General features: G+C 41.7%; 1 protein-coding gene across 1 annotated transcript in view; it reads right to left on the bottom strand.

Moving 5' to 3' along the window:
* The window catches only part of ELOVL2 (ELOVL fatty acid elongase 2), a 75,535-nt gene extending 74,384 nt beyond the window's left edge, over positions 1-1,151 (bottom strand). Inside the window, exon 1 of the mRNA XM_045866379.3 lies at positions 994-1,151. Coding sequence (XP_045722335.1) covers positions 994-996 — 3 coding nt within the window. The 5' untranslated portion in view covers positions 997-1,151. The remainder of the gene's footprint in view (positions 1-993) is intronic.
* Between the last annotated feature and the right edge of the window lie 12,768 nt (positions 1,152-13,919).

Genomic DNA, 13,919 nt, shown 5'->3' with positions numbered 1-13,919 from the left:
CTGTGGTGGTTGGGGTAGGAAAGACTGAAATGTTAGACAGGGCGACCACAGAAGGCTTCACGTATAATCAGGTAGATGATGTGTGCCTGAGAGGGTGGAGGGAGAGCAAAATCCGGGACTGATCAAGGTCAGCTGGAGCGGGGAAAAGAAAGGAGATTAGCATATTTTAACAAGCCCCATAGTGGAGAAGGAACCATATGGAAACCACATCACTTTCTCTTTTTGTAGTCACAGAACCAGGTTCTTCCGCCAAAACTCTCAAGCAGTTCATGGGATACGGACGCGCGGGGACACACACGGACACACACGCACCCCTCTCTACCAGGACAGAGCTCCGCGGCCAGCAGAAAGGGGTATGAATTCAGAGTCGAGCACCGGCCTGGAAACTGGGAAAGAGTAGTTGTCGGAAGAACACGCCAGACCCCCCCGCCCAGTCTCCGTAAGCAAACGGGAATCTCCCCGACTCCACGAGGTAAACCCAGGGAGGCCGGGGCAAGCACAAAGACACAGCCCCGGGATTGCAGGCACGGTGCAGGGAGGAGAGGAGGCACGGATTCAGCCGTTAGAGACAAAAACCCCAGAATTTCCCGAGGCAGGGTCGGGACCGCGGGAGGGAAACGCCGCCCCCCACGCCGGGGGTCGGGGCGGGAGCGGGGTTGGGAGGCGAGCGGGAATGGCCGCCACGGGAACGGGGTACGGTGTCGTCGGGCATCCCGGGCGCCCGGCCGGCCGCGTGCTTGCAACAGGGGGCTGGACGCGAGCGGGCGCCCCGAGGTGCCGGGGCGGCACCGCGGCCCCGGCCCGGCCCGCGCGCCCTCCCCCCACCCCCTGCGCAAACGTTCACCGCCCCCTCCCCAGGCCCGCCGAGCGCGACGGGTTCCAGCGGTCGAACCCGCAGCTCCCGCGCCGCTGCCCGCCCGGCTCCTTCCCGCCCAGTGCGTTGGTCGAGGAGAGAAAGGAGAACGGCTGTGGCGGCGCGCGGCGCCCACTCACCATGATCCGCAGCGGCGGCGGCGCGGCGACCCCGGCGGGCGGCGATGCGCTGTCCAGGGTAGCCAGCGGCCCTCTGCCCCGCGCTCCCGTGTCGCCCGCTCGACCTACCCACGCCCACGCCCACGCCCGGCGCGCGCACGCCCGCCCGCCTCCCCGCCCCCTCGGGCTCGCGCTGCTGCCGCGCGACGCTCCGAGCTGCAGGACCGTTTCGGGCCCCCGCCGCTCCCCACCCCCGCCCTCCGCCCGCGGGTCGCCGGCCGCGGCGCGAGGAGGGCGGAGGGGGAGGGGAGGGGCGGGGGCCGACGAGGCGGGGCCCCGGACGGCCTTGCGCGCCCCCTCCCGGGCGCCCGGCTCCGCCCGCGGCGCCCCCTGCCGGCCGGGCGGCGATTTGCAGGCCCAGCAGGCCGCCCGTCGCGTGCCGGGGCCCAACGTTCGCAGAGCCTCCGCGAGGACCGCCCCGCTGGCCTCTGTCCGCTGCCCCCGGAGGCTGCGGCGGCTGCGGGAGCTGCGAGGACCTGGGGATTGTGGAGGGCCAGGGCCCTGCTCCTCCTCTTCGTTGGGCTCCGCGGTTTTCAAGCACACGTTAAGGGGGGGGGGGGGCGTTGGGGAGGATGGCTCGTGTTCATGCGGGTTTGCGGGATGTGGGTGTCTTAGATCCAGGGATCAGTGGGGGGTTTTTGGCGTTAAGGTCAGGAGCGGATCAGTCTGAGCAGGCGACTGACTCCTTGTTCCACACGACGCTGCCTGCAGAGGGTCTTATTCCAGGGCCTTCTTAGCTAATACCACCAATGGTTAGTTGAACACTTAATCGTGAACACAAAGTATGGGATCTTAATTAAGATCCTGCGCTTTTCATTTTTTGAAGACTTGTGCGTGCTGCATGACCTTTCCTCTTTTTTAGCGTTAAGAATGTCTGCTTGCTTTTTTATGTGGCCGATGTGGTAAACTGAAATGCAAGCAAAGGTAAACGTGTTTGTTCAGGGTCAGGACACCACATACGGTTGTACACGGAGGTACTTGCAACATATCTTAGCATTCCACACCTGAAGGATTGCGGATGTATTTGCAGTTTTGTGAAGTAGCAGAGTGAGTAACCATAGATGTGGAGCTAACTCCTAATTGTCAGATAATCACCTAATATTTGGAATTTCCTGTAGTTGGGACTGTTAAAATCAGTTACGTATTTGCTTATAAGGAGTGGATAGCTTATACCACGAACAGGTAGGTATTTGTTAACCAAGTCTCTTAAAATCTCACCATCAGTGGGCTCAGGAGTCAGCCCTGCCACATACTGGCTTTAAGTAGTTACCTAATTCTCTAGGCTTCAGTTTCTTGATCTATAAAATGGGGATAAAATGACACATTATATATGGCTATTAGGATTAAATTAGTATGAATAAAGCACTAGAAAAATGCCTGGAGCAAAAGTACTAATTATTGATATTGTTACTGATCTAATGCCCATGGAAATCAGAAAGTTATATTCTACTTAATGCTGGCATATTTTTATAAAAAGTGTCCATAAGGCTGAAACCAAATATTCAATTTGATGTCAGTCCCTTTCATTCATTCATTCACTTTGTTCACTCAACACAATCCCATTTACAATTGCACCGGTAAGAATAAAATACCTAGGAATAAACTTAATGAAGGAGGTGAAAGACCTGTACCCTGAAATAGTTAACATTTTATTTCAGCAGTAAATTGATGAATGGGCCTTCTAGAGGTAATGGAGAAGAACCTAAATGAGGTTCAGATGCCTTGAAGAGCCTCTTACTTGACCCAGACTTCAACCACATGCACTGTTGCAACCTAGCAACTCCTTCTACATCTGGGAAGCAGACCAAAGGGATCCTAAGATTAATCCAGAAGTTATAGAAGACAGCCTCAGTTTGTAAGCTCATCATTCTTTTAGCTCAAATGTGGTATTTGCGGGTAACTATTGGGTATCTAACATAAACCATGCTGAATGACTTACAGCAGTAGCTCATTTGTGACTAGCTCCATTGTACAGATGAGGAACCCGGGGCCCAAAGAAGGGAAATGGTGTACCTAGAGTCACATGGTCAGGCAGTTGGAAAATGGGGAAGCCAGAATACAACCTGAAGCCTGCTGGATTTTTTCTATGACACCACGTGACACCATGCTGTTTTGAATAATCCTATCTTTAAGAATCCTTATGAACTTGGCAGAGAAACTCACTTTCTGTGGTTTGAAAGAGTATGAACTTTACAGAATTTTTTTAATTATGGAAAATTCCAAACATCTAAAAAAGTAGACGGATTAATGAACTCCAATGCATCCATCACCTGTCTTTAAAAATTATCTACCCATGACCAATCTTGTTTCATCAATACCCCTACCTACTTTCCCCTGATCTATTATTTTAGGGTTTTTTTTTTCCATTCTATTATTTTGAAGCAAATCCCAGATATAATAGTTTGTCTGTATATATGTCAGTATATATCACTAGAAAAGAAATCTTTTAGAAAACACATATTAAGAGGCCCTGGGGTGGCTCAGTCTGTTAAGCTTCTGACTCTTGATCTCAGCTCAGGTCTTGATCTCAGGGTCAAGAGTTGGGCACGGAGCCTACTTAAACAAACAAAAAAACACACAAAATGACAACGCCATTGTAATACCTTAAACATTAACCATAACTTATCAACAGCATTAATTATGGACACAGAGTACACAAATTTCCAAAATTTGTCTTTTTTTTAACATAGCAATTGGTTGCTACATCTCTTATGTTTCTTTAATCTCCAATCTCCCCCTCCCATCTCTTTTCATTTTCTTGCAATTTGTACTGTAGCATTTCCTGCAGTCTGGATTTTGTTGACCACACCCCCAGGGTACTTTTTCGCATGTGCTCTGACCTCTGTGTTTTTGTAAATTGTTAACTGTAACTAGCTCCAGAGGCTTGATCAGACTCAGGTTAGACATTTTTGGCAAGAATACTTCAGAGGTGATTGTGTGTTTCCATCAGGAGGCACAAGACATCCAATTGTCACTCTTTTTGTGATGCTTAGGCATCAGGTGATGCTCAGTGCCTACATCTAGTAATTCATTAGGGGTTGCAAAACTGTGACATTCTAACTCTGTCATTCCTTCTTCGTTTATTTGCTGAAATACTTCCAGAAATTTGCTGATATGTATTCTTTGGTTGCCTATGGTGCTGTGCATACGGGAAAGACAAAATGAATTAAAACTTTAAAATGAAGAGCTGGTTCACTGCTCATGTAAAAACTCAGAGATGGTTCAAAATTTAAATGTGAAGATAAGAATAAATAGCATTTGGAAATACTCAGGCTAGCTGCTAGTGTCAACAAAGACACCTTAACTGTTGTTGCCCAACTTGCTTTTTTAAATATACTGTGTTCTATCTTAACTAGAGTGATTTTCACAGATGTCTTTGTTTATCTAAGCTCTGAAAAGGGAAAAAATTAACAGAAGACTTTAATGTGATTGATCCTTTTCAAGGGAAGAGGTCAGAATTCAGGAGAATGAGTCACATGAAGAATTTTTTTGAATCTTATTTGGTTCTATCATTAAACTAGTTGAACAGAAAAGTACATATGACAATTACCTTTTTTTAGAGGTGGGAGGGTAGAGGGAGAGAGAGAATCTTAAGCAGGCTCCACACGCAGGAGCCTGATGTGGGGCTCAATCTCATAACCCTGAAATCATGACCTGAGCCGAAATGAAGAACCTGATGCTTAACCGACTGAGCCACCCAGGCACCCCTTAACAGTAATCTTGATTATAATTGGTCAGCATTGTAACTAGTTCTGTTAAAGGTAATTTGTAATTACTTTAGATCTACAGATACTTCAGCTTAGATCAGAATTTACCTGAAAATGTTCATTTCAACTGTCTTTTTAGCTTTGGTCACATAGTAAGCATTCAATTAATATTTAATGCAGACCTACCCCTCCTCCCTTTTTTTTGTTACTGCATGCCACCTAGGGTTTCTGTGACATTCTAATGAGAATCTCATTAGATCCAAAGGCCTTTGAAAAATATATTATTATTATTGGCTAATGGAAATGCAGCTCCTGAGCAAATAATATCATTGATATAAGCAATACCCTGAAAAAAAATGTGGTCTTTACTTTGTCAAGGCCTGCACCATGCCAGCACTGAAGAGTTTACCAAAAAAAAAAAAAAGAGAAAGAGAGAGAGAGGGGCGCCTGAGTGGGTCAGTCAGTGAAACATCTGCCTTCAGCTCAGGTTATGATCCCAGGGCCCTGGGATGGAGCCCCACGTCGGGCTCCCTGCTCAGCGGGGAGTCTGCTTCTCCCTCTGCCCCTTCACTCACTTGTGCTTGCTCTCTCTGTCTCTCTCTCTCAAATCAATAAATAAAATCTTAAAAAAAAATGGGAGACATAGTTCTAGCCATCACATATTAGGTATGACGGCTGCATTAGGAGTTGGGGTTTCATAGGTTCTAGTATTATCTCTCCATTGTCTGATGGGGGACCCGAACATTGTGCAAGCAGTGAAGAAACCCTACCTGAACTAGTACCCAGGGGGCCTGTTGAGTTCTAATAACAGTTGCAATTCAGTGAACTAGGAATATAGGTCCAGGAAACTTACTTGTTAGTGCATGAGATAAGGCTAGCTAGCATGAGATAAGGCTAGCTAGCAAGTGTGTGGCCCAGAAATTTTACCAATGAAATAGATAAAAATTTACCTCTTTTGCACTTCTCTCTATTTTTGATCCTTAAAAAGATACATACGTCAGTTCATGTGTACCTGTGCTAATCATCCTCCCCATAGGGAAATTGAATGAAGCATGGCGATGGGTCGAATTGAATTTGCGCTCTTCTGCCCTTTTGCATTAAGCTCTACAGCCTCAAAAGACAATACGCCAATAGCTAGAATTCCTGGTGCATCAATTTCTATCATTTCTAGGGAACCAAAGTCCCTATACTCTTTTTTTTTTTAAAGATTTTATTTATTTATTTGAGAGAGAGAATGAGAGAGAGAGAGCAGGAGAGGGGGGAGGGTCAGAGGGAGAAGCAGACTCCCTGCCGAGCAGGGAGCCCGATGCGGGACTCGATCCTGGGACTCCAGGATCATGCCAAAGTCCCTATACTCTTAACTTTGATACAGAGTAAGCATTAAGGATCCTATACGTGGAAGATGGCCTCTTTTTCCACATAGAGGACTAATCCTGCTCCCCTAACCCTCGCCCTCACCTCCAAACTCTCTAGCAAGTCCTGCATAGCTTTGGACCTTGTTAAATGGACTTCTGCTCCTGACTATACATAATTTTATCATCCAGACTAAGCTGTATTCATTAGCCAGACTATCTCCTGGGATGTTAACGTGTTCTCTCATATGACTACTCAGAGCATAGGAATAAACAGAAAGGCCTGATCACCTTTTGAATTCCTTAAACAAATAGTTAAAAGTCCTTAAACAGGGCGCCTGGGTGGCTCAGTTGGTTAAGCAACTGCCTTCGGCTCAGGTCATGATCCTGGAGTCCCGGGATCGAGTCCTGCATCGGGCTCCCTGCTCAGCGAGGAGCTTGCTTCTCCCTCTGACCCTCCCCCCTCTCATGTACTCTCTCTCATTCTCGCTCTCTCAAATAAATAAATAAAATCTTTAAAAAAAAAAAAAGTCCTTAAACAAGTAGTTTAAAACAAACTGGTATCCTTTGGAACTGGCTGAGTTAACAGGTCAATAGCCTTTACTTCAGGAAAAAGAAAAAACAAATAGGAAAAAAAAATGTTTTAATGGGACTAAGTTAAGATCCTTTATTCTGCCAGAAGATAGATTGCAAGTCAAAATGTAAAATGTGAAATACTAGAGACCAAGGGAGAAGTACGTAATCTCAGAAACCTCTGAAGGACATCTAATAAAGTCTTCATGGGAAGAAGGTAATAGCAACTTTTAATTTTTGTCTACTTTCGGCAAAGGAGGAGAGCTGAGGAGATAAACTGTTAGCTTTGTAACAAAGCGGAAACTCCTACTACAGCCAAGTTGTGGTGGTCGGGGGCCATCTTCTGGGACACATCTACACTGTTTGTCTAGCAGTGTTATCTTGACTCACTGATACCGAATATCTATCAAAAGCTTAATTGAGAGAGGAATTTTCTAATGGAGATTTGTCATTTTTGTAGTCTTATTTGAATAGTCTACATCCACTCCTGCATTAAGCCAGATCTTTAGAAAGCTTAGAACATGGACCAAATTACCTTAATGTAGCTAACTTTTTAAAAATTATTTTTCCTACTAGAAGGGTCCAGAAATAAAGATACAACTTGTTTTTATCTGGCTTTAGTATGTATGTTTATTCTAAAATAATCTTCACTTGTTCTAGTTACTAGAATAATCATCAAAATGAATTCTAAACAGTTAATCAAGGGGTACCTGGGTGGCTCAGTCAGTTGGGTGACCAACCCTTGGTCATCATCTCAGGGTCTTGAGATTGAGCCCCATGTCCTAGCTCCTTGCTCAGCACAGAGTCTGCTTGGGATTCTTTCCCTCTTCCTCTCCCTCTCCCTTCCCCCTCCCCCCACTCACTCTCACTCTCTAAAATAAATAAATGAAATAAAATCTTTTAAAAAAATAGTTAAACAAGTAGCAAATGCATTCAGGAAAGCCAGGCCTCATTCATTCATTCCTTCATCCATCCATTCAATGGTTTTTTCTGAGCACTTTGCATGTGTGTATTTGCCACCATCATGCCTTCTTTGGTAAAGAGTCTATTCACATCTTTTGCCCATTTTTTTACTGCATTATTTGTTTCGTTATAAATGAGTTTTGAGAGTTCTTCATATATTCTGGATATAAATCCTTTATCATATATATATAGTACAATACTTCATTCTAGCCTATGGCTTCTTTTTTCTTTTTTCAACAATGCCTTCCAAAGAGAAGAAATTCTTAATTTTGATGAATTCCAAGTTTTTATTCTTTTATGAATTGTGCTTTTGGTGTTGTATATAAGAAATATTTGCCTTCCCAGGGTCACAAACATTTCCCCCTTTATTTTCTTTTAGGAATTTTCTAGTATTACGTTTTACATTTAGGTTTATGTGGTTCATTTCCAGTAACTTTTTCTATTTGGTGCAAGAGATAAGTCAAAGTTCGTTTCTTTTCTTTTCTTTTTTCTTTCTTTCTCTTTCCTCCCTTCCTCCTCCTTTCTTTCTTCCTTCCTTCCTTTTTCTTTCTTTTTTCTTTCTTTCTTTCTTTCTTTCTTTCTTTCTTTCTTTCTTTCTTTCTTTCTTCTTTCTTTTCTTTCTTCCTTCCTTCCTCTTCCTTTCTTTCTTTCTTTCTTTCTTTCTTTCTTTCTTTCCCTCCTTCCTTCTTTCTGTCTTTTGTCTTTCTTTCTTTTTCTCTTGTATACGGATGCCCAATTATTCCAGCACCCTTTGTTGAAAGGATCATCCTTTTTTCTTTCAAGTTGCTTTGCTCCTTTGTCAAAAATCAATTGACCATATATGTGTGGGTAAATTTCTGGACTTTCTATTCTGTTCTATTGATCTATGTGTCTACCTTTTCACCAATACCAGACTGTCTTGATTACCATTTCTTTAGGGTAAGTGTTGAAATCAAGTTTTGAAAGTTTTCCACTCTCTTTCTCAAAATTGTTTTGGCTATTTCAGCGCCTTTGCTTTCCCATATAAATGGTTAGAATCAGCTTATTAATTTTACACCAAATTCTTGCAGAAAGTTTGATTGGGATTGTGTCAATTTTGTAGATCAATTTGGGGAGAATTGACACCTTAATAATACTGAATTTTTCAATCATGAACTAGTATTTCTTTTCATTTATTTAGATCTTTGACTTCTTTCTTCACTGTCTTGTAGTTTTAAGCATATCTTGCATGTATTTCATTAAATTTATACCTAAGTATTTAATGTTTACTGGTGCTATTGTAAATGACTTCTTAAAATTTCAATTTATGATTGTTGCTAGTACAGAGAATTACCACTGATTTTTTTACATTGACATTGTATCTTGTAACCTTGCTAAACTTATTAGTTCTAGAGGCTTTTTTGTAGATTCTTTGAGATTTTCTACATATATGATCATGTCATCTGTGAATAAAGACAGTTGTATTTCTTCCTTTCCCATCTATATTCCTTTTATTTCCTTTTCTCGATTTATTATACAGACTAGGACCTCCAATACAATGTTGAATAGGAATATGACAGCAGATATTCATTCTTTGTTCCTGATATGAGGGGTAAAACTTTCCATCTTTCACTATTAAGTATAATGATGGTTGTGGAGTTTTTGTAGATGTTCTTTATCAGGTTGAGGAAATTCCCTAGTTTCCTAGTTTGCTGAGAATCAATTTACATTATTATTACAAATGGATGTTGAATTTGGTAAAAATTTTTTGCCATGTTTATTGAGATAATCATGTATTTTTTCTTCTTTATATCTGTTGATATGGTGAATTTTATTGACTAATTTTTTAAGATTTTATTTATTTATTTGACAGAGAGTGAGAGACAGTGAGAGAGGGAACACAAGCAGGGGGAGTGGGAGAGGGAAGCAGGCTTCCCGCTGAGCAGGGAGCCTGATGCAGGGCTTGATCATGACCTGAGCTGAAGGCAGACGCTCAAACAACTGAGCCACCCAGGCACCCCTTGACTAATTTTTGAATGTTGAATTAACTTTTCATTTCCTGGATAAAGCTCAGTTGGTCTTCTATATTGCTGAATTCCATTTTCTAATATTTTGTTGAGGATTTTTTTACATCTGTGTTCTTGAGAGTTATTATTCTGTTTTCTTCTAATGTCTTTGTCTGGTTTTGGTATCAGAATGAAGGTGGCTTGATTAAATAAGTTGGGAGGTCCTCCCTCCTTTTCTATTTCCTGCAGGAGTTTGTGTAGAACTGGTCCTATTTCTTCTTTAAAATATTTTGTAGTATATAACATTGGACCTATCTGAGCCCAAAGTTTTCTTTCTTAGAAAAATTTCAAATTTGAATTCAATTTCTTTAAGACTTAGGACCATTCAGTCATTTATTTCTTCTTGAGGGAGCTCTGGTAATTTGCATCTCTCAAAATATTTACCCATTTTATCTAAATTGTCAAGTCTATAAGCATAGTGTTGTACGTGATCATGTTCCCTTCTCGTCCCTTAGATGTTCGCAGGGTCGGCAGTGATGTTGCCTGTTTTGTTCTTAATATTGGTAATTTGAGTCCTCTCATATCCATGGTCATTTTGGCTAGAGGTTTATCAGCTTTATGGATCTTTTCAAAGAACCAGCTTTTGAAAATTAACAAGTCAAGAAACGACAGATGTTGGTGAGGATGCAGAGAAAGGGGAACCCGCCTACACTGCTGGTGGGAATGCAAGCTGGTGCAGTGACTCTGGAAAACACTTTGGAGGTTCCTCAAAGTTGAAAATAGAACTACCCTACGACCCAGCAATTACACTACTGGGTATTTACCCCAAAGATACAAATGTAGTGATCCAAAGGGGCACATGCACCCCAGTGTTTATAGCAACAATGTCCACAACAGCCAAACTATGGAAAGAGCCCTGCTGTCCATCAATAGATGTATGGATAAAGAAAATGTGGTATATGTATATATATACATATATATATATATACACACACACAATGGAATTCTACTCAGCCATCAAAAAAAAAAATCTTGCCATTTACAACAATATGGATGGAACTAGAGGGTATTATGCTAAGCGAAATAAGTCAATTAGAGAAAGATGATTATCATATGATCTCACTCAAAAGTGAGAATTTAAGAGAATTTAAGAAACAAAACAGAGGATCATAGGGGAAGAGAGGGAAAAATAAAACAAGATGAAATCGGAGAGGGAGACAAACCATAAGAGACTCTTAATTGTAGGAAACAAATTGAGGGTTGCTGAAGGAGAGGGGGGTGGATGGATGGGGTAACTGGGTGATGGGCATTAGGGAGAGCACTTGATGTGATGAGCACTCAGTGTTATATGCAACTGATGAATCACTGAACTCTACTTCTGAAACTAATAATACACTCTGTTAATTAATTGAATTTAAATTAAAAATATCAAAAAATAAATAACAAATAAAAAAAACAGGCAAGGAATTAGCTTTTGGTTTCACTATTTTTTCTATTGTTTTTCTGTTTTCCATTTCATTGATTTCTGCTCTTCCTTTATTATTTCCCTCCTTCTCTTGCTTTGAGTTAATTTACTTTTCTTTCCCAATTTCTTAAGGTAGAAACTTAGATTATTGACTTACAACTCTCTTGTTTTCTTTTTTTTTTTTAAAGATTTTATTTATTTATTTGAGAGAGAGAGAATGAGAGAGAGCATGAGAGGGAAGAGGGTCAGAGGGAGAAGCAGACTCCCTGCTGAGCAGGGAGCCTGATGTGGGACTCGATCCCGGGACTCCAGGATCATGACCCGAGCCAAAGGCAGTCGCTTAACCAACTGAGCCACCCAGGCGCCCCATAACTCTCTTGTTTTCTGATATCAGCATATATTGTGTAACTTTTCCTCTAAGCATTGCTTTAGCTACACCCCCCATACATTTTGATTTATTGTGACTTCATTTTTATCCAATTCAAAATATTTTCTGCTTCCCCTATGATTTCCTCTTTTACCCATGTATTATTTAGTAATCTTTCTTTTCCAAAGATTTGGGGGTTTTCCAGATATTTCTTTGTTATGGATTTATAGTTTAGTTCTGTTGTGGCTAGAAAATATACTTCCTGTGGTTTTTTAATTCTTTTAAATTTGTGGAAGCATTTCAGAATATGAATCTATTCAGTTAGCCCAGGATATGGCCTATCTTGGTGAAAATGTTCTGCCTGTACTTGAAAAGAATGTGCATTCTGCATTTTGGGGTGGAATGTTGGCTTCACCCAGTGTCAGCTAAGCAAGTTGGTTCACAGTATTATGTCTTTGAAATACTTAGGTGGCCCTAATCTTTCATTAACCACAGGCTACCTTTAAATAATACTCTACTGCTTCTCACATAGTATAAGAATGTTATAACAGTATACTTCCAACTCCCCATTGTTAATTCCCAAATTGTAAGTTCCCCATTTCTATCTTTCGTGTTGTTGTTGGCATAGATTTTTCTTCCACATATGCGACAATTCTACGATTCATTGTTAAATAATCAATTATCTTTTAGAGCAATTAAAAGCAAAATGTCTTTTATACTTTACTTTCAGTTTAATCATTTCTGGAGATCTTCATTTCTTTTTGTAAATCCACCTTTCTGTCAAGCATCATATTCCTTTGCCTGTAGAATTTCCTTAACCTTTTCTTGTGGGACAGGTCTTCTGGTAATGAATTCTGTTTTTGTTTGTTCTGTATTTATGTACAATTTTAAATATTTTGCCTGAGGTAGAAGTGTCTAAAGATGAATGTCATTAATTACTTTTTTTTTGTTTTCCTGTAAACACATGAAGAGGTAAAATCTATTTCCCCTCCCCTTAAACTTGGGCTGATCTTGTGACTTGCTATAACCAATGAATATGGCAGGAGTGATCACGTGCCTGTTCTGAGTCTCGCCTCTAAAAAGACTGGCAACTTCTGTATTGCTCGAAGATACCAGCCACCTGGATGTAAAGAAGCTCAAGCATACTACTGAATTATGAGATACCATCTGAAGAGGAAGAAGCCATATGGAGGAACACTAGGCACCAGATGAGAAAGTGAAACTGTATCAGACCTTCCATCCCAGCCCAGCTACCTGCTAAATTCATTTGAGTGACCTCAGCTGATTCTCCACACGGCTGGAAAGCCATCCATCTTATCCCTGCCTGCCCAGATTCCCAATACTTTCACATAGCGGTAACAAAAGTCAGATGTTTAGTTCACTTAAAAAATGTTTTTTTCATTCTTGTCAGACAGTACGCCCCCCTATTGCTTGCACCCAGATAGAACGGCTCCCCACTCCACTGACGGACTACTTAATAAGAGTGAAAAACTTACAATTACATAGCACTGGTTCTCCTCCTTTCTAGTAATTCATGATTATCAGGTGTCTACTAGCAAATTGCATAGACTAGCTAGCAATTATAATCTTCCTATGTATATGCAACTAACAGAGTTTCACTAAATATAGTTTATACCTCCTCTTCAGTTACACTCACCAAGACATTCAGTATCTACCTAGCATTTTTAGTCAGTTAAAAAAACTTGCAGGATGCCTGGGTGGCTCAGTCAGTTAAGTGTCTGCCTTCAGCTCAGGTCATGATCCCAGGATCCTGGGATCGATTCCCACATTGGGCTCCCTGCTCAGCAGGGAGCCTGCTTCTCCCTCTGTCTGCAGCTCCCCCTGCTTGTGCTCTCCCTCTCTCTCTCTGGCGAATAAATAAATAAAAACTTGCATTTTTTTTCTCCATTCAAATTTTAAAGTATACTGCAGCAGAAGAGAGGAAGGACTAAGCTTTATCCTTCATTGAAACCGAGTCCCTGCTCTCTGGCCGCACACCTTTAGCGGGTTATGCACACAGAGGGCCAGGGCATTGTGTGTGGGCTTTGGAGAGAGGACACTCCCTTGTGAGATGAAATCAGAAGCCTGCCATTCAGCCTTAGTAGAAAACAAAACTGGTTGCGATAATGTGTTAATGTGACTATTTAGGAGTTTTCAGTGCTTTTATTTACTTCCTCTGGCTCCTTCTCAAGATTTCAGGAGAAAGCTACTCATCAACCGGAAGAAGAAGCATATAAGCATACATGTGCCTCTTACTTGCATCTATTCCATGGAATGACAGAAACGTCTTCCTCAGGCTATAACTGGTAGGTAGAATGATCAAGAGAAAAATGACTTCCAGAAAAACATACAAAAATAAAACACCTGCTATGAAGCCGTCTTTGCTAAGGATATGAAAGATGCAGGCATTGTACTTCAAATGGAATAAAAAGGGTTTTTTTGTTTGTTTGTTGCTATTGACCAATATTTATCCTTGATCAAGTGAATGAATCCTCC

This window comes from Mirounga angustirostris, unplaced genomic scaffold, assembly GCF_029215605.1.
Source record: "Mirounga angustirostris isolate CCGP_5_RB_7025 unplaced genomic scaffold, mMirAng1.0.hap1 SCAF_8, whole genome shotgun sequence".
NCBI classification, from domain to species: domain Eukaryota; kingdom Metazoa; phylum Chordata; class Mammalia; order Carnivora; family Phocidae; genus Mirounga; species Mirounga angustirostris.
This window is presented reverse-complemented; position numbering and strand designations above follow the sequence as displayed.